At 36.9% G+C, this 24,660-nt stretch overlaps 1 protein-coding gene across 3 annotated transcripts in view; it reads left to right on the top strand.

Annotated features, from left to right (window-relative positions):
* Positions 1-24,660, top strand: part of ZMYND8 (zinc finger MYND-type containing 8) — a 49,509-nt gene that overhangs the window by 18,969 nt on the left and 5,880 nt on the right. For all 3 annotated transcript variants that reach the window (XM_085079285.1, XM_085079286.1, XM_085079284.1), the window contains exons 3-20: positions 1,092-1,240; positions 5,678-5,896; positions 6,768-6,881; positions 7,678-7,770; positions 9,050-9,137; positions 9,785-9,840; positions 10,295-10,372; positions 11,400-11,515; positions 12,574-13,055; positions 13,400-13,540; positions 16,138-16,290; positions 16,967-17,470; positions 19,719-20,090; positions 21,658-21,848; positions 22,391-22,471; positions 23,465-23,543; positions 24,093-24,332; positions 24,478-24,635. In XM_085079285.1, coding sequence (XP_084935411.1) covers positions 1,092-1,240; positions 5,678-5,896; positions 6,768-6,881; positions 7,678-7,770; positions 9,050-9,137; positions 9,785-9,840; positions 10,295-10,372; positions 11,400-11,515; positions 12,574-13,055; positions 13,400-13,540; positions 16,138-16,290; positions 16,967-17,470; positions 19,719-20,090; positions 21,658-21,848; positions 22,391-22,471; positions 23,465-23,543; positions 24,093-24,332; positions 24,478-24,635 — 3,314 coding nt within the window. The remainder of the gene's footprint in view (positions 1-1,091; positions 1,241-5,677; positions 5,897-6,767; positions 6,882-7,677; positions 7,771-9,049; positions 9,138-9,784; positions 9,841-10,294; positions 10,373-11,399; positions 11,516-12,573; positions 13,056-13,399; positions 13,541-16,137; positions 16,291-16,966; positions 17,471-19,718; positions 20,091-21,657; positions 21,849-22,390; positions 22,472-23,464; positions 23,544-24,092; positions 24,333-24,477; positions 24,636-24,660) is intronic.

Here is a 24,660-nt window from a genome sequence, read left to right on the forward strand (position 1 = left end):
TTTGAGCTAAATGGAGCAGGAGGCAGATTTGCTTGAATCCAAACACGAGTAACAATAATGGCCTTAGATATGTTGTATTGATTGATTTCAGCCAAGACATGTCAGCAGATAACTGGTACTAAATGCTGTCTATCAGTGTAAAAGGGGAGGGGTATGGAGGAAGGGAGGAAAGTCACATCTTAGTGTCGAACCTCAAGACATGGGCAGTTTTTGTTTGTTGATTTAAACCAGCCTCACTACATTTTGCCAAAATTTTATAACTTATGTCAGCAGAGGAGTTTCTCTGAGAGATGACACTACATTTCTGCTGGGCAGCACTGCTAAAATGGCTGTGCCTACAGAACCAGCGGCAGACACTTTTCCTAGAATTGTTGAAATTCCAGATGATGTTAGCCTGGTAAAGCTATTAACAAAATGCAAGATAGGTGAATGCTCCTACTTTTCTTTTCCCTCCTCAGTTATATATCCTTCCATCTATATTTCCATGTGTTTTTGATATTTATTCATAGTTTCCTTAAATGTTATCTTGACACGTTACCAAGCTTTTGGTCAATCAGAAGTCACCATATAGCACCATATTTTCCATAGATTTGTGTAGAAAGTAGCTAAAATCACTGGGGTTTTTTATTTTTTTTCAGTGCAGTTAAATGTTTTGGGGGTGATTCAGTTGTTTCTCTGCGATGTTGATGACTTCTGACTCCTCTGGTTTTATCTATAAAAATATCCATATCCATTTGTTTTATTGCATGCATTAAAAGCTTAAGGAAAAATTAAACATGTTAACCCAACTCTGATGAACTTTCGTTTGTATTTTGTGAGGATCATGTCACTGTTCTATGATTGTGTTGTACAGCTGATTGTGTACTTATTTCTTTTGAAAAATATCAGTAAGTTCTTTGTAATTGAGCTGAGCATTTAATATTCATTAGGGATCATTGAAATTTTGTTCTGAGAGAATGAAATTGTAAATGTTCTTGTTTTAAAAAGGTGAATTAAAAATCTTTGAAGAGTGTGACTGATAAACCATAACCCAGCTGGAATGTTTTTCATGAATTTGCAGGCTTTACCCATGTTCTTTGTATCTGTTTCAGATCCTGGCTCTGCTGAACGCACAGCACAAAAACGGAAATTTCCCAGCCCTCCACATTCCTCCAATGGCCACTCGCCTCAAGATGCATCAACAAGTCCTATAAAAAAGAAAAAGAAACCTGGTCTATTGAACAGTAATAATAAAGAGCAGGTAAGAGAAGTCATGGTTTTATTATGGTAGAATATGAAACACTAGAGGATGTAGAGACAGCTGATCCAGAAGCTTAGTCCTCTTTAGGAAACTGTTTTATGTATTCTTAAGGAATGGTTATTAGTTTTTGAATGCAGTGAAGGTAGGAGTTAGCATTGTAGTTTGGATTTCAATGCTCTTTGATTATTGTTTTACATCATTGAAAATGACCACCTGTGTCCTGCTTAGTGATTTCATAAAGATAATAAGATGTGTAACCAATAAATGCAATTTGGAAGAGAATTAATATGAAGAAATATAATAACAATAATAAACCAAAAAATAGCTATTTTTAAAATTAAAACCCTTAAACGGAAATGTTCGTTAGTGTGATAACTTAGGTTAACAAAGATCTCATAATGTCAGTGGAAGTTCCTCATCTGCTTGCAGTCCTTTCCTACTGCCAGTTAGTAACAAAAGTCAGCTCCATCCTCAGTACTCTATAGAATTCCTCCTCTTCCTTAAAACTGCAGGCAGTGTACACTTTTACCAAACTAGTTAAGTCAAAGGATTACACTGACTTTTCAGTGTTTATGCTTGTAACCTTATTTTTACTGTCTCCTGAATGCTGAATTGATAGCATTTGGTGTCCTTCTTAGAAGAACTTGACTTCACAAGTTCTTTGACAATTTCTGATTCATTGTATGATGCTCATGAAAGAATTATATGAATTGTATTGAATAGCAAATGCTGTAAAGCATCTGCATCATCTTGGAAGAGATTACATGAAAGCAGTGCTCAACCTTACTGAAATGACTTCACATCTGATGTACTAATGACATGCCTGCATATTTTTCAAAGTGCTTTTTTGTGTCACGGGTGTTTTTGCCAGCATATAAACACAGGATTAAGTTCTGAGTGTTCCAAGTACGTTCTCCTGCCATAACAGCATCCACATTATCCTGGTACAATTGCATTGGTGAAGAAAGAAAATGAAATTCCTACTCACTGCAGTTGTCCTGGGACAAAGGCTGTGAATAAATCAGGCCTTAAAACCCAGTGTCAATTGTGTTTCATTTCAGGAGCTCTAACTGTTGCATGTTGAGGTGCACTGGAGCCACTTGGGCTTTTGCTGAGCTTCAGTGCAAGCTGGATTTATTCCTCTACATCTTGGAGGTTTTCTGGGCAGATGTTGCCCCACTGATGTCTGAGCTTGTAACTGTGCAATGCAGAGATAGTTTTACAAACAGTGGAATTGAATCCTTGCGTATTAATTTCCACTTTTTCTTCCTGCCTTTAAAAATAAATGTGAAAACACAGTTGCAGTTGTTGAACTCGATCCATTCCCCTTGGTAAATCCTTTTCTGTTTTCCAGGTGTCTCAGACCTGAAATGTACAGGATAAAATAAAGTTGTGTATCTAATGAAGACAACCAATCAGACTTGCTTATTTTGCTGTGTTTATTACAAGTTAGCAAGAAAATATCATCTGTTTAGTTTTGTTTAGCTTTTACAAGTTGCTTTTATTTTGTCTTGCATGTCAAATTTGAAGTGGGCATGCCTGAAATTTGCTACATCTAAATAGGTTCAAACTCTTTTCTATGTGGTAGCAGGAATTGGTTTTAAAGATTCTTCTACTGCTGAGCAGATGTCAGCTGAGCATACAGGTTCTAGTTTTGGTCTCAGGTTGAGTTTGAAGTATGATGTAGCTGATAGTTGTAGTTTTGATTGACTGATAAATCTGTTTTGAGGTGTGACAACCTCTCTGACTTCTGTGTGACAACCTCTCTGACTTCGGAAACTTCTGACTTAATATTCTACATTACAAAGATACTTAAACATTTCAAGATACCATTACTAAAATTATAGTTGCATGTAGCTTTGTGTTACATATTGTGGAAGCCCTAACAGATCTTCAGAATGGTGCCATCAGGTATTTAAAGTGCTGAAATTCAAGCAAAGCATTAAGGAATTGTAGACTATAACTAAGGCAGGTGAAGAATCAGGAATTTTTGACGCTGAATTGGTCAGTTATAATGTAATTTAAATTGTCAGCTTGTTTTACTGCTAGCTTCAGTATTAATTTAAACTGAATTTAAATAGAGATCCTTTTATCCTCAAAATTGCACTGCAATACTGTTGTTTGTTTTCTTCAGTTTTCTATGTCGTTCTACAGGTCTTAATAACTTTATTAAAGTCTTTAAAACAAGCTAGCACCTAGTTAAGCTTGAACTTTAACAACTGTTAAAATTTGAACTCCTGAAATATATTATTCTGACTAGGACAAGTGAAAAGGTCAATTGATGCAGTTGAATCTTTCATTTTCAGTCTTTTAGTTTTATTCTTTGGGTTTCTCGAGTCTCTGAACCCTCTTTAGTTTTGTTTCTTAAACTTGGCTTAGGCAGAGTAAGGTGATAGATGTCTAAATGATAAAAGTGTCCTTGAACAGAAAACTAATTCATCTCATGTTCCAGCAAAAATTGACTTCTCAGTTTGGATGTTATGATTTCTGTGGAAGTTTCACAGGTTTTTTGTTTGTCTTAAAGCAGAGTCCTCGAATCTTACAAAGTTAGTGTGCATATACTAGTTATATCCACTTCAAAGTCGGAATATGTATTAAATTCCTCTGGTAATTTCCTGTATCTACAGTGGAGGAAATGCCCCATAGTTGCCTTTCCATGTATAAAAGATTGAGATACTGGTCTCACAGCTGTGTGTGGATTTAGCTGCAAACAAAACATGTTTCTGCACTGGAAATTGCAACTTTCTCTTCCTCACTGCAGTTTCTTTTTTTGAACGCTTCTTGTAGTAATGTGTTTGAAATGGAGTTAAACCCTTGTGCTGTCCCACTAATTCCACAAGATCTCATAGAATCATCCTTCTGAAATTCTTGTCATGTTATGTGATTAAGTGTGTGTATATAGAAAGTAACACTTTGCCCATTTATGTGGTGGGAGCAAAGTGTCTTTTTGGCCTTAATCATCTGTAGAATAGAAAATGAAAACCACCAAAACTGGCACAGAATCATGTGAAATATTATGTGGCAGAATGTTTATGGATAACATCCTTTCTTTGCCTAACATATTGTACAGTGTTAGATAATCAGGGGGTTTTTTTGAGATGTAACATCTTCAGTTGTCGTTTCTGCCTTGAAGATCCCTTATTCCTTCAAATAATTAAACCTCGTCCTTTGTAACTTTAGGTATCTAGAAATACTATTGTTCCTAGTGGCATGCTGGTGCTTTCTGGGGACATTATTAAATATAAAATGTTAAATATTAAATATGACTGATTTTGTTCAGGATGCCTCAAAGGTAGAGAACATGAGCATGATTGCCCTGTTCTGTGAATCACATGGATGTGGGACAGCTCCAGGGTCTTGGAAGTTGTAGATTTATAAATGGTATAGGACACTTGCAAAATGACCTGCAAATCAAACAAAATGGTTCTTCAGACTACAAGTATTTGGATAATTATAAGTGAAGTCACAAGCAAGTGATTTTACATCAAACAAAAGAGTCACAGTAAACAAGATGCCTAAAATTTCAAGATTGTTTCCCTCCTCAGCAAACCACCACTATAATGAATACCAGAGAATTTGAGTTCCCTTGACATTAATAAATAGAATGTAGTTTTCCAATAAATGTTAACAGCTCTTCATAGCTGATACTAACAAACTTTAGGTATCTGTTGACCCATTTAAACCATCCCAGGCTCTTGACTGCTTGTGTTTTGGCATCAGCTGTGTCTTCTTTGAGCTGTTGGGCTCAAAGGGAAGAGAAATTCATGCAGGTTACAAAGTTAACACTGTTTTCTAGTGCAGGCAAACCAGTGGAGATGTGAGTCTTAAATTTTGATATGCATCTAGGTGGTGAATGAGATCTCCTGTAGTGGAGGTGGCTGCTCAAGATGTGAATTTGCTCCTTTGTCATCCTTCTCTACATTTTGGCTTATTAATCAAATTCAGCATTGGCTTGCTTCGTGGTACAAAGCTATAAAGTGCTGCAAACTAGCACAGATTTGCATGGTGTTCAACTCCTTGTTTCAGGACTAACTTCTTCAGTTGTCCCAGGTTTAGCCAGCACTAAATATATGAGTATTTACCTTGCACTGCCCCATGAAATTCTGAGTTTAGAGGGCCTAATAGCTTTTATAGCAATACTTCTTTCTTAAAGCTAAAAGCGTTTGCTGGCTCTGGTTGGATTGCATGTCTTGCACTCAATGCCCTCACTTGCCACAAAAACTGATTTCTGGTCTTGAGTACAAATTCTCATTTGACATCTGAATAAGAAGTAAACTTCTTTATGAGTGATTTTGTGCGATGACTAAGATACTGTGCTTGCATAAATGTTAATCAAACTCTGTAAATTGCTGTTTGCTTATATATTATGAATATTATGATTTGAAAAAATGCAAATTTGTTTTGAAACCAAACCTGTTTTTCTTGCCTACATTTCAGTCAGAACTAAGACATGGTCCGTTTTACTATATGAAGCAGCCACTCACCACAGACCCTGTTGATGTTGTACCACAGGATGGACGGAATGATTTCTATTGCTGGGTTTGTCATCGGGAAGGCCAAGTCCTCTGCTGTGAACTGTGTCCTCGGGTTTATCATGCTAAGTGTCTGAAACTGACAGCCGAACCAGAGGGGGATTGGTTTTGCCCAGAATGTGAGGTTAGTTTGAAATGAGGGGCGGATTTCTGTCTTGGTTTTGAGATTTAAGCAGCATTTTCTGTGTTCTGAAATGTTTCTGGTTTATTTCTACATTGCCTCTTGGTCAAGGTACCAGAAAAATTTATACAAAAGAGGATTCCGTGGCTCTGCTTCACCACTTTTTCTCTGTGTGTTACCTGGGTTGTGTTTGCCTTATCATGAGTCTTCAACTTCCTTTGTGTCTCCAGCTCTAGAGAAGCACCATTTCAAAGAGTGATCTCTTCATCATGCACCAGTAATTCTGAAAACATTCTGCACTTTTCAGTAGCTTAACTTGTGCTGCTTCTGGTGGGCTGATCAGCTTTTCAACAGTGCAGAAAAAAATGCACCGTAGGGTCTACATAAAAAAGTGGGTATTTTGTTAATTTTTGCTGTGGAGTGAGGAAGAATTTAATCATTCCTCTCCAGTGATTTCTGGGGAGAGAATATTTAGCATCCAAGTATCTGTAATGAAAGCAAATTGGTTTATGGCATGTTTTTCTCTGATTGCTTATTGTATTAGACCCCAGGTGACTTTTTCACTCTCACATTGCTCTGAACCCACATTGTATTTGGGAATTTTCCATATTACATATTCACTTCGTGTGATCTTGAAGATGTTGAATAATTTTCTACTGTTTCCCTTTTTTTCCTTTTTTCTTCTTTTTTGGTAACATACGCAGACCAAAACCCAGGTAAAACAGGCATCTGAAGTACTTACACTGTATCTTGAGAAATGTTCTGTTTCTTGTAAGATAGTGTTTCTTTCATTTGAATATTAGAATGTTTCAGTGGAGAAGGATTTATCTAGAAATGTTTGCTGACAAAATATTTTTTTAATCTGAACTTTTAGAAAATCACAGTTGCAGAATGCATAGAAACACAGAGTAAAGCAATGACAATGCTCACCATCGAACAGCTATCATATCTACTGAAGTTTGCACTACAGAAAATGAAACAGCCAGGGGTAAGGAAATTTTTATTGGCTTTTTCTTTAAATACTTGTGCTTGTCATAATCTTGAGGTTTGCTTCCTTTAGTGGATGATGAATCTAGTTCAGTTTATCAGATTGTCTGTGACAGCTTCTGTGCTATCTGCCACCTGTCTAGCACAGACATTAGTTTAAGTTGTACAGACTGTTTTGAAGTGCATTTAAAATGTAGTTTCTTGATGTAACTTCTGGATGTATTTTCAGTTGATGCAATAAAAATACAAAGTGGTCTTCCCTGGGAACATAGTGGTTTCTTACTTTCTGAAAGTGAACAATGCTGTCTTGGAGATAAAAGGAGAATTTGGCAGACATGATCTCTTCCCAATAATATTATATGGACAGGAGCCCTAGGCACTGGCACTGTTACAATATTCATTATATGTGTTGAAAATGTAATTGTTGTCTGTTAGTAGAAATTGTGTTTACCTTAGAAGTTGGTTGTATCATGTACTTCTAAAATGCTGAGGAACTTTTCTTCAGTGTGGTTAAAACCCGTTCCATTGTATGTAGTAAATCACGCCAGTGCCTTTTAAAAATCGCCTAATTTTTGAAATTTGTCATATCCAGCATATAAAAAAGTCAGTTAAATGAGACCTTTTAGTTCCTGTTGTTCTGCCAATAATTTATTGCCTCACAACATTTTATAATTACCTTTAAAGAATTTGGTCTGTTAATACAGCTGGAAATAGTATTAAAAAATGAGTGAGTATTGTGTAATCGATGAAACTGTTCAGTATTAGTAACCAGTATGGCTTATTATTTCCCCTAACAGACAGAGCCATTTCAAAAGCCAGTTTCACTGGATCAACACCCAGATTATGCAGAATATATCTTTCATCCAATGGACCTTTGTACATTAGAGAAGGTTTGTATGAAAGTAACAGAGAAAGGTTCCTTGAGTTTGATTGCTATGTGTAACATTTTTTAAATGTTTGAGGGCAGGGAGAGAGAAGTTGCTTGGAATGATTTTGATGGGTGGGGTGTTTTTTTGATTATTATCATTTACAGCTTAAAAACAGTCCTATGTTAACTGAAGTTCACTGATTTGTCTGAGCCAGTAACAAATGTTCAGGAAAAATAGTGTGAGAAAGACAAACTTACACTGCTGATTTCCTCCTGTTAAATTCATCTGAGTCCATGAATGATCTCCAGGAGAGACGTCTTCAAGCAGGGTTTTCATTTGATCATCGTATTTGTAAGCTATTTATGGATCATCGGTTCATTAATTAGGGACCATTTGATGTATATCCAGGGGTCATTCCAGACTCACTTTACTGATCATTCAACAAATACTGTAATCTCTGCTGCACTGAGGTGTAGAAGAAAAGAGAAACAGTCAAGAGGTGGATAATGGGACTTTAATTCTCAGTTCAATAGTAATTTGAAAGTACATATAATGAAGAAATTCTCCTTTCTCCACTGCTTAATGAAGAGTGAAGCATTGCAAAACTTTGTTCTGTTGGGACCTGGTGAAGGGACAAGTTTTCATTCTCTGTGGCCTTACACAGCAGGACTGTGGAGGCTGGTGTCTTTGTGGTATGAATTGTAACAAGACTATGGGACTGATTTTTATATAATCAGATCGCTTTACCTACTGGGTAGACTGTAATACCAAACATATTGTCTAATGTACTATGACCAGTATTTTTTCTGGGTCTTGTGAAAATTAAGAATTAAAACTGCGGTGGAGTGATAATACATCAGTAGAAGAAACCAAGGACTGTTGTCTGCAGAAACATGGTGTTCCTAGCACTGTGTTCAGAAACAGTTTTTTTGGAAATGTTGAAGATGTTTATATAAATAATTCACTATTTAAATTTAATTTAGGAAGTTCATACATTTTCAGGCAGTTAAAAGGCATCCTGAATTTGAGAGATTCTTAAGCATGTAGAATCCTAAGTCTTGCAGTAAATAAGTATCAATAGAATCACAGACTGGTTTGGGTTGGAGAGGCTTTAAAGCTCATCTCATTCCAACCCCCTGCTGTGGTCAGGGACAACTTCCACAGCTCTGTCCAGTGTCCTGTCCTTGAACACTTCCACGAGTCAGTCTTGTTCATTGTATAAGTGGAAGGAAACAACATTCAGGAAGAAGCTGAATTTTAGTGATTTCTATTTCCTAATACATTCTTAATTTCTTTACAGAATGTTAAAAAGAAAATGTACGGTTGCACTGAAGCATTTTTGGCTGATGCCAAATGGATTTTGCACAACTGCATTATTTACAATGGGGGTAGGTACTTGTGTCCTCAAATATGAAACTTTGAAATAGTCAAAGTCATGGAGAAATTTGTAGACTTCTACACTGAAAATATTTTCCTGTTAATGACCACAGTGCCTAAACACAACAGATTTTTTTTTTTTAAACAACTGGCATGCATAAAACTGTAGGGCCCAGTACAGCCTGTGCTGTCCCTTGCTTATTCCATCTCAGAGAAAAAATCTCAAATAAATTAGAGTCATGGAATGGTTTGGATTCATAGGATCATTGAATGGTTGGGACCCTTAAAGATTACTTGGCCCAACCCCTATAATCTGGTTCCAGTCCCAAATTGCTTTAGTGTTTTGCGTTGTGCAGCACTGAATTGAAACCTAATTGAGAAGATTATACAGCACATCCCTTACTGAAACGTAAGTCAGTAGTAGGAGGGCTGCAATAGGCTTCGAAAAGGAGGATTTAAAAATTATTAAATGTTAGATTGTGAAGAAAAGTGCTGATGTTCTGCTTTTGCAAGCATTTAGTTCATACATCTGGTTTTATATGGTCTGTTTGGATGTTCTCTTGTTTTTATGGATAACTTTTATATCTGAAAACTGTTGATTTTATCATAGTTCTAGCATGACACTTTTCTTGGTTGAAGCATTTTATTGTTTCCTCAGGAAATCACAAATTGACACAAACAGCAAAAGTCATCATCAAAATCTGTGAGCATGAGGTATGAGTGCCCCGATGAAATTAATTGTTCTGTATGTTCAGTGTTCCATTTAATGTATTTGTGAGTGACAAAGTACACGTTTTCTAATGTGTGTACTGAAGATCTATAATTTTTGTAAGCTTCCTTCTGTTTAGGTCTTCATATCCATAGCCTACAGAATGGTGTTTGTCAACAGCATTGCTAAAGTGTCTTCCAGTAGGCTATTCCCTAGTTATAATTAAGATCTGTGGGGAGAGGAGGGAAGACAATAAAGTGGATATATGGATTCTGCTGAAAGGCATCTGTCTTGTTAATGAATATTTGGAGTTGGAAAGAGAGATCAACATCTTCTGATGCACAGATGTGCTTTTTGGTGGTTCTTTTACTGTAACAATGTGATTTTCCTCTGAATAAATGCAAATGATCACGCTTTGGACTGTTTAATCTCTCCAATAATGTTCCTTTTACTTTTCAGATGAATGAAATTGAAGTATGTCCGGAATGTTATTTAGCTGCTTGCCAAAAACGAGAAAATTGGTTTTGTGAGCCTTGTGTAAGTTAAGAATTATGGTAGTCTAGCTACTACATTATCTCATTTGCCTGTTATCCCCTATTTGTTTTAAACCTGTGGTGGTTATTGAGTCAAGGAAAGCTGCTGCAGTTTACCAAGTAGCTTGGGCTGAGGCATCTTCTTTATGGAGTCAGACTATCTCAAGATACTTAGCTCTAAGATTGCAGATTTTCACAAAAAATTGGTTCAGTCATAAATAATTGTAAAGAGTGTCAGCAACCAGTTCACAAGTTCCCTGTCCTCAAATATAACTGCCTTGTGCCATCTGTGCTTACATGTGATACTAGCACTCAGGGAGGATTTCTGAAATGTGAATGTCTCTTTCTGCTGATGTGCATCAATTTAGACTTGATTCTTCTTTTGTGACCTGTTGATAGGTTGTCTCTTTCCTGTTTAATACTGCTCTAAGCTTGGGAAGACTCCTTAAGATTCTTAAGTAGAAGTGTATAATCCATCAAGTTCTGTCTTGGGCTGTCCTGGTTTTGGCTGGGATAAGAATTAATTTTCCTCTTAGTAGCTGGTACAGTGCTGTGTTTTTGGTTCAGTGTGAGAATAATGTTGATGACACACTGATGTTTGGTTCTTGCTAAGTACTGCTTACCCTAAGTCAAGGACCTTTTAGTGTCTCGTGATCTGCCAAGACACAAGCCTAAGTGAAAGTTAGAGCATTTCAAATATTAACTGTAGCCTAACTTATGTAAATGCTACATACTTGGAGGGGACTGATGAAAAATAAATGAATAAAGAAGTGCAATTATGATAAGTATAATTGAAATATATAAGGTTTTATGTTTTGGGAGTTTTTTAATACAATTCTATCTTTTTTTCCTCTCAGGATTTATTACGCTTATGGTAAAATCAAATCCTGTATTTGGCAAGTGCCTTGTCCATGCCAGATCTTTACTGAATCTAAGTAATACATACAGTTAGAAAACCCCTGTGTTTATTACCAGATTTGAAGGTAGTACTGCTTACATTTTCTTACTGTGTATTTTGCATCTTCCTCTAGAGCAATCCCCACCCTTTGGTCTGGGCTAAACTCAAAGGCTTTCCATTCTGGCCTGCTAAAGCACTGAGGGATAAAGATGGGCAAGTCGATGCCCGTTTCTTCGGCCAACATGACAGGTGGGAGTTGAACCAAAGGATGCCTTTGGCTGTACTTAAAGAATTCATGTTGTAGTTTTGTGTGCTTACAAGTTTTTGGAACCTTGACCTTAACAAACTATGTAATACTGTAGCAAATACAGTTTTAGTTCCTTATATGATGTCTGTAGAATGGAGCTGTGTTTGTAAGATGATCATATACGTAATCTGGTGAGTGTGCAACTTAATTCCTGTGTCTGATGTTGTGCTGGGGAGAAATGTAGTTCTTAAAGGTGGGAAAACCATTTAAGTCATTTATGTTGTCTAAATAGTATGGGAATAAATACGCAACTGTAGGTTTGAAAAACACAGAAGGATAACCTGTGTTGAAAATGCCAGTTTTACTCTGAAGGGAGTTAAGTTTTCTGTACCTGTGAATCATTTGCTTAGATGGAGACAGGCATGATGAATACAAGTTGATTTGTCATGAATTGGAAATAAAAATCTATAAAAACGTGTTCTTTGAAAAAACTGACTACATAGGGCCATGAAATAATGAAGTCAAATTTCCTTGTATCTTAGGATCTTGGGAGGCAGTTTCAGGGTCTGCTTCATTTAATGGTAAATAAAATCTGTCCAATACTTGATTTTCCTCGCATTGAGGAGTTTGGCTGACCTCACACGGGGTAGAAAATGTTTCTAAGAAGGTGCTTGTGAAGTATTCTTTTCCTTACCTGCTTTTCACATTTTTGTACTGTGACAGATTGATAGACTGTTCAGCAATGGTTGTCTTGCAGTTACATAGATTATTCCAATTAGGAATGTTTTGTCATATGCAATGAGAGTGAATTCATGTTTTATGTGCTACTGGGTAAAGTAAAATAAGCTAGTGATAATCCAAGGCATGCAATTTGCTTATTTACCAGAGCTAAGCACTGGAATATTAAAAGAATGTTGTGAGGTTTCTTTGAAATGATCTGAGGTTTGCATATCTTCATGATTAGGCTGAAATAAATTTGCACATGCACAAAAATTGGCAATGTCAATTCAAAGTGTCACATGTAGTTATATTATCTTTCATTTCTCTATTTTATATATAGGGCCTGGGTTCCAATAAATAATTGCTACCTCATGTCTAAAGAAATTCCTTTTTCTGTGAAAAAGACTAAAAGCATCTTCAACAGTGCAATGCAAGAAATGGAGGTTTATGTTGATAACATTCGTAGAAAATTTGGAGTATTTAATTATGCACCTTTCCGGACACCATATACTCCCAACAATCAATACCAAATGTTGTTAGACCCTGCAAACCCAGCTGCTGGAACTGCAAAGACAGACAAACAAGAGAAAATCAAACTGAATTTTGATATGACAGCGTCGCCCAAGATTCTGATGAGCAAGTCCATGCTGAGCAGTAGCACAGGGCGCAGGATTTCACTGACAGATATGCCACGGTCACCAATGAGTACAAACTCATCAGTTCACACTGGATCTGATGTTGAACAGGATGCAGAGAAAAAAGCAACTTCCAGTCATTTTAGTGCCAGTGAAGAATCCATGGACTTTATTGAGAAAAATACAGGTAAAAAAAGGAGGCACAGGACTTTGGCAATGGACTAGTTTTATTCCATGTACTTTTTAAAGACAGGCTGTATTATGACTTGGTTTATGAAGAAATTAAAAAAAAAAAAAAAGATGAATTTAACTTTTAATATCACAGATAAGAAATACCAGTTCTTTCTTTGTTCCATTGAGAAGGAACAAATAATCTTGAAAAGTGACTAAACCCCTTCAGTTTAAATAGCAGAAAATAGTTGTAGCTGTCAAAGTGAGTGGAGAGTGGAAGTAAATACAAAACCCATTATAATTGTCATTATTAGATGTTCTAGTTTTAAATCTGTCTTTATTAATTCTGTACTTTTTCAGCTTCTCCAGCACCAACAAGAACAGGTCAAGCAGGGAGCTTGTCGGGCAGCCCCAAACCTTTCTCTCCTCAAGCATCAACACCAATTTCTTCTAAGCAAGAGAGAACTTCCACTCCAGGAAGCATTCTGAATCTTAACCTTGGTTAGTCTTGATGTTCGAAAACCTAATATTCTTACAGCTAAACAAATTATGGTGGTGTCAGTGCAGCATAAAATGTACAAATGTACTTATATATGGCATTAAATGAAGAAAGTTCTGTAAGTGGGGCATATGTGTAATTATTGTTTCATCAAATTTACTGGGTTTTTTAATTTTATAAAAGAAAGTTTCTGTTACTGTTTCTTGATGATAAAAGGAAGTAGTTAAAGGATAGTTTTGTTTCTTAGCTGAACTGTACAAATAAATGTTTCTAAACAATAGGTAAGTTTCTAAAGGTTGTAATTACATGAACATTGCTGCTCTTTACCACCCAATCTCACTCAAGTGAATTGCTGGCAAGGTTGTCTTGCGATCTTTAAGATTTAGGATTTACTAGGGCTTCTCTCTTGCTGCCTTCACATCACCTCCTCACTGACCATCCCTCTCTAGGGAGATAGAGGGATGAAAGGAATTAGCAGAATTCTTGAAGTCTTGAAATTCCCTAGAAGTAAATTTTGGGATTGTAGAATTTTGAAAGATGAAGTAGGTAAGTACTAAGTTGGTAAAATAGTTCTGTAAGACAAACAGATGCAAGTCAGTTTCCTCAGTCATGCTTTGTTCCTGTGAGCGTTCTGATTCAATTCTGGCTACTTTTTACCTACACGTGATGTTACACAAAGAACCAGGATTTTTTTTTCTCTTGGTGTTAACCAGGTATTTCAGGAAGACTTGAGTTCCAATAATGAATTCTGTCTTCAGTGCCTTACAGATATTCTGATTCTGGATACAAGCTCACAAATCTACTTTTCAGTGAGTCAGCCTATACATGTAGACATTCTACTACACTGCCGCTGTTTGTCACCTCTTGTGAGGTGACAATCCATTTGGGAAAACATCAAGAAATACATAGTGCTGCAGTTGTTTGAGCCACGGGTGGAACATATCAGCTGGAGCATAAAACACTGAATAAATAGCATAGATTGGAAAAACCAATGCTATGATCCATGAGCAATACCACGAATGAAGTACTTGTATGTTTTCAAGTAGAATATTAGGGTTTTTTTTTCAGTTTCAGGGGAATTTCCTTTGCTAAATATACTCCTTGGTGCTGGGAATGAAAATGACAACTATTCTTCATTTAACAGTGTCAGATGTGCCAAATGGATTCTTCTGTGAATGTTAGACTTTTTCCAATATAACTTAATGTGTCTCATTGTCATACCTGATGTGAACAGGGTTTCTCTCAGCAAAAATAAAAGTGAGAGTCCAGAAAACAAAGCCACTTTGTATCTTGAGCAGAGTGCTAGGAGGACTTTATGATCTCCAAAGTTCAGCAAAAAGAAAGGAAAAATAATAGAAAAGAGCCACCTGTTGTTACTGGCAGACTTGCTAATTTGAAAAATGAGGTGTGAATGAGCAAGATATACAGGAATTTTCGGAAAAAAAACCCATGTTTCTGATAGGATAGGACCTGCCCTTGGATAACAGAGGCAGAAAACAATAAGAATGTACCTTGGTATGAAATGCAAACTTACAAAGGATGTTTGATCAGAGGAATTGTTGGTTTAGCCCTTTATATTTATTTCACTTTTCTCTGAGTTGTACATCAACAGAAACTACCCTGTAATTATTTATATAAATATATATTAAGTAAAATAAGGCAACACTGTCATATTTAACTGCTCTGAAATGAAATTTGAAAATAAAGCACAAATGCACATTGTGCCAGTGTTATCTTTTGCCTTCTCCAAAACCTTTTTGGTCTTTCTCAGCATATGGTATTGGCTCTTTTGATGAGCCAATTGAAGGAGCTAAACTGATCAAACATAATTCTTCTCTTCATTTTTTTCCCCTTCTTCATGGGTCCTTCCTCTTCCCTCAGCTAACTCCAACTGATTCAGTGCCCTGAGCACTGATGGAGTGTCAGCATTCCTGGCAAAAGATAAAGGATAGGACTTATGCTACAGAAATACATCTCTGAAATGGGAAAATTGAAGCAAAAATATAAACCTTAGTTGCTAAGACAATTTTAGCCTTAGCACTGTAGTCTGTACTCTTTACAGACAGATGTGTGCATTTCAAAGTGAAAATTCTACACATGTAGATGAAAACTCAAGATTTTGCTGACATAACTGAAACATGTATTACTCAGTCTTGAACTTACTAATCTATCCAGTGAAACAATCCACATTTTTATATGTACTCTCATGACCTAACTTTTGGATTTTAAATGATGACTATAAAGACTTTATTTTTCATTTTCTCTGTGAATGTAGTACTTCCAGGAGTATATAACAACAGTAGTTTAGTAGAGGTGCTGTCAGACAGCTTTACAAACCTGAATGGGGATTTCTTGATAAATTCACACTGATGGAGAAAATGTCACCATAATTGATGCACTTGTTTTGTGTGTGAAGAGAGGAAGACCTCATTTTTTGTAATAACATAATTTTAGAGTTGTTATTTTGCCCATAACTGTGAAGAAAGTGCCATATGTTTCAGCATGTCTGCACGGCTCTTTGGTGAAACTAGTTTTATCTGGATAGTGATCTCGGTTCTTTTTGTAAAATGTTTTTCATAGTTTCTGTTTCTTTTTCCAGATCGCAGCAAAGCTGAGATGGATCTGAAGGAGCTGAGTGAGTCGGTGCAGCAGCAGAGCACCCCAGTGCAGCTCATCTCTCCAAAACGGCAGATCCGCAGCCGGTTCCAGCTTAATCTGGACAAGACCATAGAGAGCTGTAAAGCACAACTTGGTGAGTGTCCCTCAAGAACACAGTGGACATCTGAAGGATACATTTAAATTGGAGTAATAAAACCATAAATATTTTGCATTTTAAAACACAAGTAGAGGATATTTCAACACTTTGAGGCAAGTTTAGTGAGCTAGTTTACTTTAAAACACAATGAGACCTGATGCTTCAAATTCTTGTCAAAAAGCTTTCATCTTTTAATCTGTTTTTCTACCAGTCTGATGTAGATAGTATGAGAGGATTATAGTCTTATATGCTTTGCAAGTTGAAGAATTTGAGAATTTTGCCTAAATTGTGTCAGTTGCACAAATCAGAATGAATGTAAGTAACTAATTAGGTGAACAGTGTTGCTGATTTTTAAGGTGGTTTCTTGTGGATAGAAATAATTCATCCTTGTATTTGCCACCATTGGGTTACTGAGTTGAACAAAAACCTTGCAGATAGTGGAAAAAAGCAGTGAAAGGAGGGCCATTGAATGAAACAAAAATATTAATTGCAGTATGTAGAAGTTCATTCTTATGCATTATTGTGCTGGGAAAGGGCACTGGGCTTTGTAGCTTAAGGACTGACAGTTAAAGTAATGGTGTGTGTACACTTTGTTCCAGTATATAGAGTATTTTCTTGCTAATGTCAGTCAGTCGGATGTCAGCATGGAATGTACTTTCCTTCCCACAATTAGGAATAAATGAAATATCTGAAGCTGTTTATACTGCAGTAGAACACAGTGACTCTGAAGATTCTGAAAAATCCGACACCAGTGACAGCGAATATAGTGATGAGGATCAGAAATCAAAGAATGATCAAGAGGATGGTGAGGACAAGGAAGGTACAAGAAGTGACAAAGAATCATTGAGCTTGAAAAAAAAGCCTAAACCTTCAGCACAGAACGAAGACAAGGAAGAACTTAAAAGCACAAGTCCAGAAGTAGAGAAAACAGAAGAACCGGTCAAGGAAAAGGCGGTTTCAGACACTGAAAAAGAATTTTCTGAAAAGGGAAAGAGTTTACAGCATCCTGCAAAAGAAAAGCTGAAAGGTAAAGATGAAACAGACTCTCCAACTGTGCATTTAGGACTGGACTCTGATTCTGAGAGCGAACTTGTCATCGATCTAGGAGATGATCATTGTGCTCGTGAAGGAAGGAAAAACAAGAAAGAATCTAAAGAACCTTCTCCTAAACAAGATGGTAGGATGAAATTTTTCCTTCCTTTGTTTCTCCTTCTGTTCTGTAGGGCTGCTACCAAAGACAGAACTGTTACCTTTATTTTTGCATTAAGATAAAAATGCCTGTATGAAAACAACTTTTAGGAGTGATTGTTCATTCTTTGTGACCATGAAACAAGTTTTCAGTGCCCATTGCACTTTCTGATTTAAACAAAATTTGTTTCACTGTTTCCTTTTGGCAGAGTAGAGCTATGAATATCCTTGATATTTGCTCTGTGACAAATGCAGACTTTATTTTGCAATTGTCACCACTTTCAGTTGAGTCTTTACATTTCCACTGGCCTCTCAAAATTCATGTATAGAAGAAATTGCAACTTAACATAGAAATTGCAGAAGAACCCATTCAAATTGAATGCTCTCAGTATTAATCCAAAGAACAACTAAATCACTTGTTGTCTCTGAGATATGGTACCTTGTTTCTGTGTTGCTAAAAGAGGAAAGCAATCTCAATTAATGAGTAATGTGCTTTTGCTAAGCTTGTTTTGGCTGCTAGTCTGTTGAGAACAGAAAGTTGAAAACCAGTTTAAATGGTTAGATTGAAAAATATTTTTCTCTTCATATAACTTTTATCCTCTTGTTAATATTTTATAGCATGTTGGCTCAATCACTTTATATAAAATAGTATTTTTAGTCCATTAACTCAGCATACTGTAGAAGACCACCTAGTGCTCCTGAATTTGGAATCTTAAAACAGGATTTAATGCATAAATGTTACTATGAAGTAGTCAAGAAACAGGCTTATTAAATAAAAAGAAAATTGTAAGTTTGGGGTATTTTTGTTTTGTTTGATAATTTTTTAAGCAAGGCAGCTTTATGAATTTCAGAACCACTGATCCACGTATTACTAGTGGCCTAAACCACTGATGCTTGAAATAGTAAGTAATCCTAAAATTTTACTTTGATATGGAGACAAAGAAATAATACATATTCTGTGTGAAATTAAAAGTTAATTTAAATATTCATGTGTATATATAGTGTATTAGAGGCATAATTTGTGTCCTGTCCATGGTTCCAAGGCTCTTCCTTTACCTTTGTCAACAAGATACCAAAATGCCTTGGTCCAGAAAAGAGATACGATGCGTGGACATCTGAAGGTCTTTGTCACTTTCAAGAACCCTGTCAGTGCAGCAGCCTGCTCTTTCAGACAGGTTTTTCCTGGCTGCACCTTTGAAAGAATCATCCAGTTCCTCAACTGATGTGTGTGGAACAGTCAGGTATAAATCCTGGATGATTTTCCAATAAATATAGATATCTTAAATGCACTGTATATTTTACAGAATCATCAAGGTTGGAAGAAACCTTCAAGATCATTTAGTCCATTCATCCACCCAGCACCACCACAGTCACCCCTAAACCATCAAGTGCCACATCCAGATGCTCCTAAGAAGACATGTTTTCTAGACCCTTCCCCATCTCCCTTGCCCCTCTTTGGACTTGCTTCAGCACTTTGCTGTCCTTTCTGAAGAATTCAAAACTGAACATAGCACTTGAGGTGTGGCCTTACCAGTGCCAAGTATTGTGGGACAATCAGTGACCTTCTTGGTCACCTGGGGACACTGCTGGCTCATCTCCAGCACCCCCATGTCCATTTCTGCTGAGCAGCTTTCAGGCCCCTCTGCCCCTGTAGTGCTGCTGGGGGTTGTTGTGACCCAAGGGGCAGGACCCAGCACTTGGCCCTATTGAAACTGATTAAGTTGTCCCAGCCCATTGATTCAATCTGTCAAGATCTTTGCAGAGCCTTCCTGCCCTCAAGCAGATCAGCACTGCTGCCCAACTTCGTGTCATCTGCATGTGATTGTCAATGTCAGTTTGCCGTTTAGAAAGTTTTTAGTCTGCTGTTCTTCAGTTACTGTTCAAACATAAATCCTTTAGAATGTTTTTTTTTCTGCTGAAAGAGATTGGGATGACAGGTGCAAGTGGTAAGGCAGAAACATCCTAACAAGTGGGTAACCTCTCACGTATCTTCTGAATGAGGTCAAGCTGCTTTTTCTCGGTTTTGTACTTTTTGCTTTGCTTAGTTACTGATTCATCTGAATTGCCACCACTTTCAACTAGACTGAAATGACTTTACTTGTAGAATATTGACTACTTTTGAGAAGAATAATCCAAAGCAGACTGGAAGGTATATATGGCACTTCCAAAAACTAGATGGAAAACTGTGAATCAGATGTGTTGGTGAAAAGCTGGCATAACATTTGATGTGTGTTTAGTTGTAGGTAAAACTCCACCTCCCTCCAGTGCAAGCACCCAGCCTCTACCAGAAACTCCAGTACTCACCCGCTCTGCATCCCAGACCCCCCCAGCTGGTGTGACAGCAACCACCAGTGCTGCTTCTACTGTCAGTGCTCCCTCTGCTGCCACAGGAAGCCCAGTGAAAAAGCAGAGGCCTCTGCTGCCCAAGGAAACTGCCCCTGCTGTGCAGCGGGTAGTGTGGAATTCTTCAAATAAATTCCAGACATCTTCTCAGAAATGGCACATGCAGAAGGTACAGAGACAGCAGCAGCAGCAGAGCCAGCAGTCTCAGTCACAGCAGCCTCAGTCCTCTCAAGGGACAAGATACCAGACAAGACAAGCAGTTAAAGGTATACACTTTTCTAACCCAATGTACCTGTGGTGCCATAATTCCCCAATAGTGATCTCAGTGCTCCAGGGGTGCCCAGCCAAGAATTTTTCTGTGTAAACAAAATCTCAAAGTCTGGTTCTACTCTGATAAGTGCCTTTTGCATACAAGTTGCTCACTATACCTGCTCTTTCTGGTGTGTATTTAGAGTCATGTCTCCTTATTTTAATGACAAAAAAATGGTGTGTGTCTGGATAAATATTTTTGCTTTTCTTAGTCATAACATATTTGGAAAGATGAACTGAATTATTTTCTGGATTATATGCTAAAACAGTTAACTATTCCACTTGCATGTTTACCAGTGTCACCTCTGTATCTGCAAATTGCTTCCAGTTTTATCTAACTAGAAGCTGATCTGAAGGGTTTTTCAGAGTATAATTTGACAACAATGAAATTACCCAGGCTCCAGGATTTGTCTTTGAAATCTCTGTTGTTTAACAAGACTTCGATGCTAGTTTACTGAACAAACAGCCCTGGCATTTCAGAATGTTTTCGCGGCTGTTTTTTCACCATCCCTTTGCTGGAGCTTTCACCAATAGCAGGCACACAGTAATACAAACCTGTGCTGCTGTTGCTTCACTTCACTTACCAGCAACTTTATGTAAATCAGCTTCATTTGTCATTTCAAGTTGATAAAGTGAAATGTTTACTGCTGTGCCTGATGAGGAGACAGTCTCCACTCTGCTGACACAGCTGGCATGGTGGGGATTTTGTAGAGGGGAGAGGTTTAGCTGATGGTTCACATACAGACATTTACAGAGGCTCATTTCTCTGGTCCCAAACTGCTTTTGTGTCTGTCATTTAAGCAGTGCTGAGGAAGTGGTGTCTTTTGATTGTAGACTGCACAAATTTGATACAGAAATATTCACAGAGGAGAAACAAATGTGAAACCTTTGACAGAATCACACTTTAATACACATCCTAATAGTACGGGCTGAACTTCGTGTTTAGCCCATGAGTTTGTTTTCTCAATATTGTTTACTATTGAGCATGTCACAGCAATGTTCCATCTTAAATATAATAATCTAGAAATCTATCAAGTGAAAACTATAAAATCTATCAATCTTACAAACTATAAAAATTTTATATACTGAATTGGCATAAAGAAAAATATGGCACATAAAGATGAATAAATGGTTTATTTCAGTAGTTCTATGACTGAGGATATTGGAAATATCTTTTATAATATGAATCAGTAAAAATAGTTTGAAAAGTTTTGTCTTTTAAAAAATACCATTTTTAAAATACTCCATCAGATAAATCAGAACTGAGGGAGAATTCTGCACTGACCAGTCTAAAATGGTTATGTTTCAAAGTTATATTTGCTTCCTTATCATTAAGCCTTACGACTATGTACAAGTTCAGTGGTTGGGCACTGTACCATTAATCATTAGATAGCAGCATTTTATAAATAAAGCAAATCTGAAGTGGTTAGATGCAGACCATTGTTAGATACTGAAGGTAGAAGTTTGCCTTTTGTTTTCATAATTCCTTGTGTGATTGATCCACTCTATGTTCTCTTTTCTTAGCTGTGCAGCAAAAGGAGATCACCCAGAGCACCTCCACATCCACTATAACTTTGGTCACAAGTACCCAGCCTATTTCTATGGTTACCAGCTCTGGATCTGCAAGCACACTTTCTTCCTCACTTAACACAGACTTGCCAATTGCAACAGCTTCTGCTGATGTGGCTGCAGATATTGCTAAATATACCAGCAAAGTAAGTTCTGGAGTAAGGTTTTAACAAAGTTGACTTAAAAATCACTCTGTAGTTTCATCAGGTGGTAGCTTGTCATAAATGTGTGTTTATGCATTAAAACAGATGTTAAGTTGTTAAAGAGAAGGGGTGTTACAGTACTGGTCTCATCACAGTCACAGTGAGGGATGGGACATGAGCTTTCCATACTCTTTTACATCTTTAAATTAAAAAAATCAATGAATGCTATATATTTTTCCATCGAATTTTTTCTCCAAATTCATGGCTATATACTTTTTGCTCATAAATTATAGCAATAGCAATTTCTTAGAAAAGTAAGTCAAGCAGTTCACTTGTTTGGGATTCTTCAAAATTGGAGTCCTGATCAAAATTGTTGTACTCTACCTTCTAAATAACTAGAACCTGGTAAATTATATCTGTTTAGAGAGAGAGAGAGAGAAAAGGGTAGCAATATAGGTTCCCAGTAGAGTGTTTGAAAGAAAATGGAAGTGAGAATCTATTAAAAATATATATCAAAGAAATAATTTTTTTCTTTTGTCTTTCAGATGATGGATGCCATCAAAGGAACCATGACTGAAATATATAATGATCTTTCAAAAAATACTACTGGAAGCACAATAGCTGAGGTTAGCGCAAGATTTAAAAATACCCCCAACTTGTATTTTAAGTTTGAAAAATGCAGATGAGTGTATAGAGAGACTGTCAACAGATCCTTTGCTGTCTTAGAGGTAATGATTAGAGTGGTGGAAAAAATGCTGAAAAAATACCACCTGGGCTCTGTAAGATAAGCATTAAGCCATCAAACCCAGGTCTTTGAATGTTCTTTCAAGAATTTGTCACCTTGTTTAAAATCAGAAATGAAGTAGCTTTTTTTCAAAATATAACTTTTGTAAACTGTGGAGGGCAGTAGCTTATTCCACTTATGTGGTTATGACCATAGTTTTTAATACTTGTTTAAAATACTTTGTACTTTTTGCATTTTTAATGAAATGCTATACATTGTTTTTAATTTTCCCTAAGGGTAGCACTTAGTATCTTTAAGGGTTGTTTTTTTTAAACTTGAAAAAGCAGATTAGTAGTTCAAACTAAGTATGAATGGGAACAAATAAAAGTGTGATGATCTGTGTACTTGTTTTAACCAAAATAAGGAAGTCAAAGTTTTGAGCAGTGATATTTGTATTCCCAATCCACTGTGAATAGAAAAACTTGCTTTTCTAAGCCTCATCTAGCTAAAAATAAAATGAAAGAAATGAAATGTCACACTAATAAATGCAAACAGCACTGAGGAATAGGGTTTTGATTCCAGTCAGAAATTTGAGACTTGACAGTTTCAGAGGAATCAAGAACAAGTTTAATAGGTGTTTTTTGTCTTAAAAGAGTTCTGTGCTCTTTATGTTGAGCAAATCTAGCAAAGAAATATTTAGAATACTTCACACTTTGGTTTGGGGTTTACTTTTGTCCTGCTCTCATGTTAATATGAAAGGGTGTTGATGAAAATGGCGGCTCATTGCTTTGGGCATGGTTTTTTATATAATAATTATGTATTATATGAACCATGGACTGTTTATTATTACTATTAAATTTTTGCTAGTTTATTTTAATAACTTTTTTGCATTTAGATTCGGCGCTTGAGGATTGAGATAGAAAAACTTCAGTGGTTACATCAACAGGAACTCTCAGAAATGAAACATAATCTAGGTATGAAAATGACAGTCCAAAACAGTGTGCCAGGTTTGGTCCTACACAGAAAGTGGAAATGCCTGTAGTGTGTGTTACCTTTCTCACATGATGCTGCACATTGTCCCTTTTGCAACTTGCACAGTTTTCTTTGTAAAGACACCAAGATACAATGAAAAAATGCGAGAAGAAATTGAATTCTCTGTATTCTCTGGGTATTGGAGCAGAACAGAAGTTTGGGCTTGTAAAGATAAAGTATGTTAGCAGCAGTCCTTTTTGCCTAAGTCCTTTTTGTGTTTATGCTGGATTCTGGTGCTTTGTGGGACATTCAGATCTAAAGTGTTAAAACAAATGAAAGGTAATGGGTAAAAATCATGGTGCCAGAATAAGAAAAGAAGATGGAAGACTTGCATTTGCTGAGCAGGTATGAAACAGATGCCCAGAGTTGGGGAATGCCTTGAGTGTTAGTTGTAATTTCATGTTGTCTTTAAACTCATGAATATTACTGTTTTGCACCTTGCTGCTGAGGGGTGGAAGATGCAAACCCATCTTTGTCTGGATTTTGAGTAGAACTGACAATGGCTGAAATGCGTCAGAGCCTGGAACAGGAAAGAGATCGTTTGATTGCTGAGGTGAAGAAGCAGCTAGAACTGGAAAAGCAGCAAGCAGTGGATGAAACCAAGAAGAAGCAATGGTGTGCCAACTGCAAGAAAGAGGCCATCTTTTACTGCTGTTGGAATACCAGCTACTGTGACTACCCCTGCCAACAAGCTCACTGGCCTGAGCATATGAAATCTTGCACACAGTCAGGTAATAGTGCCTCTTCATAGCTGAGGGGGTTTGGGTGGGTGTGTGGATCCACAGTGACTCTGTTTTTCATGATTAGATGTGTCTGTGAGGAGGGACTGTGGACTGGCTCCCGTGAGTACTGACCTCGTTCTCTTCTTTATTTTAGCTACTGCTACACAGCAAGAAACAGATACTGAAATTAGCACAGAAACACTAAATAAATCATCCCAGCCCAGTTCAAGTGTGCAGTCTACACCCACAGAAACAGCCAGCACCCCTAAGGAAAAGGAAGGTTCAGCTGATAAAAGCAAAGAGAGTGTTACAGTGAGTATCATCACTTCAAATAAAA

Source organism: Lichenostomus cassidix, chromosome 20 (assembly GCF_008360975.1).
Source record: "Lichenostomus cassidix isolate B80296 chromosome 20, HeHo_3.0, whole genome shotgun sequence".
NCBI lineage: Eukaryota > Metazoa > Chordata > Aves > Passeriformes > Meliphagidae > Lichenostomus > Lichenostomus cassidix.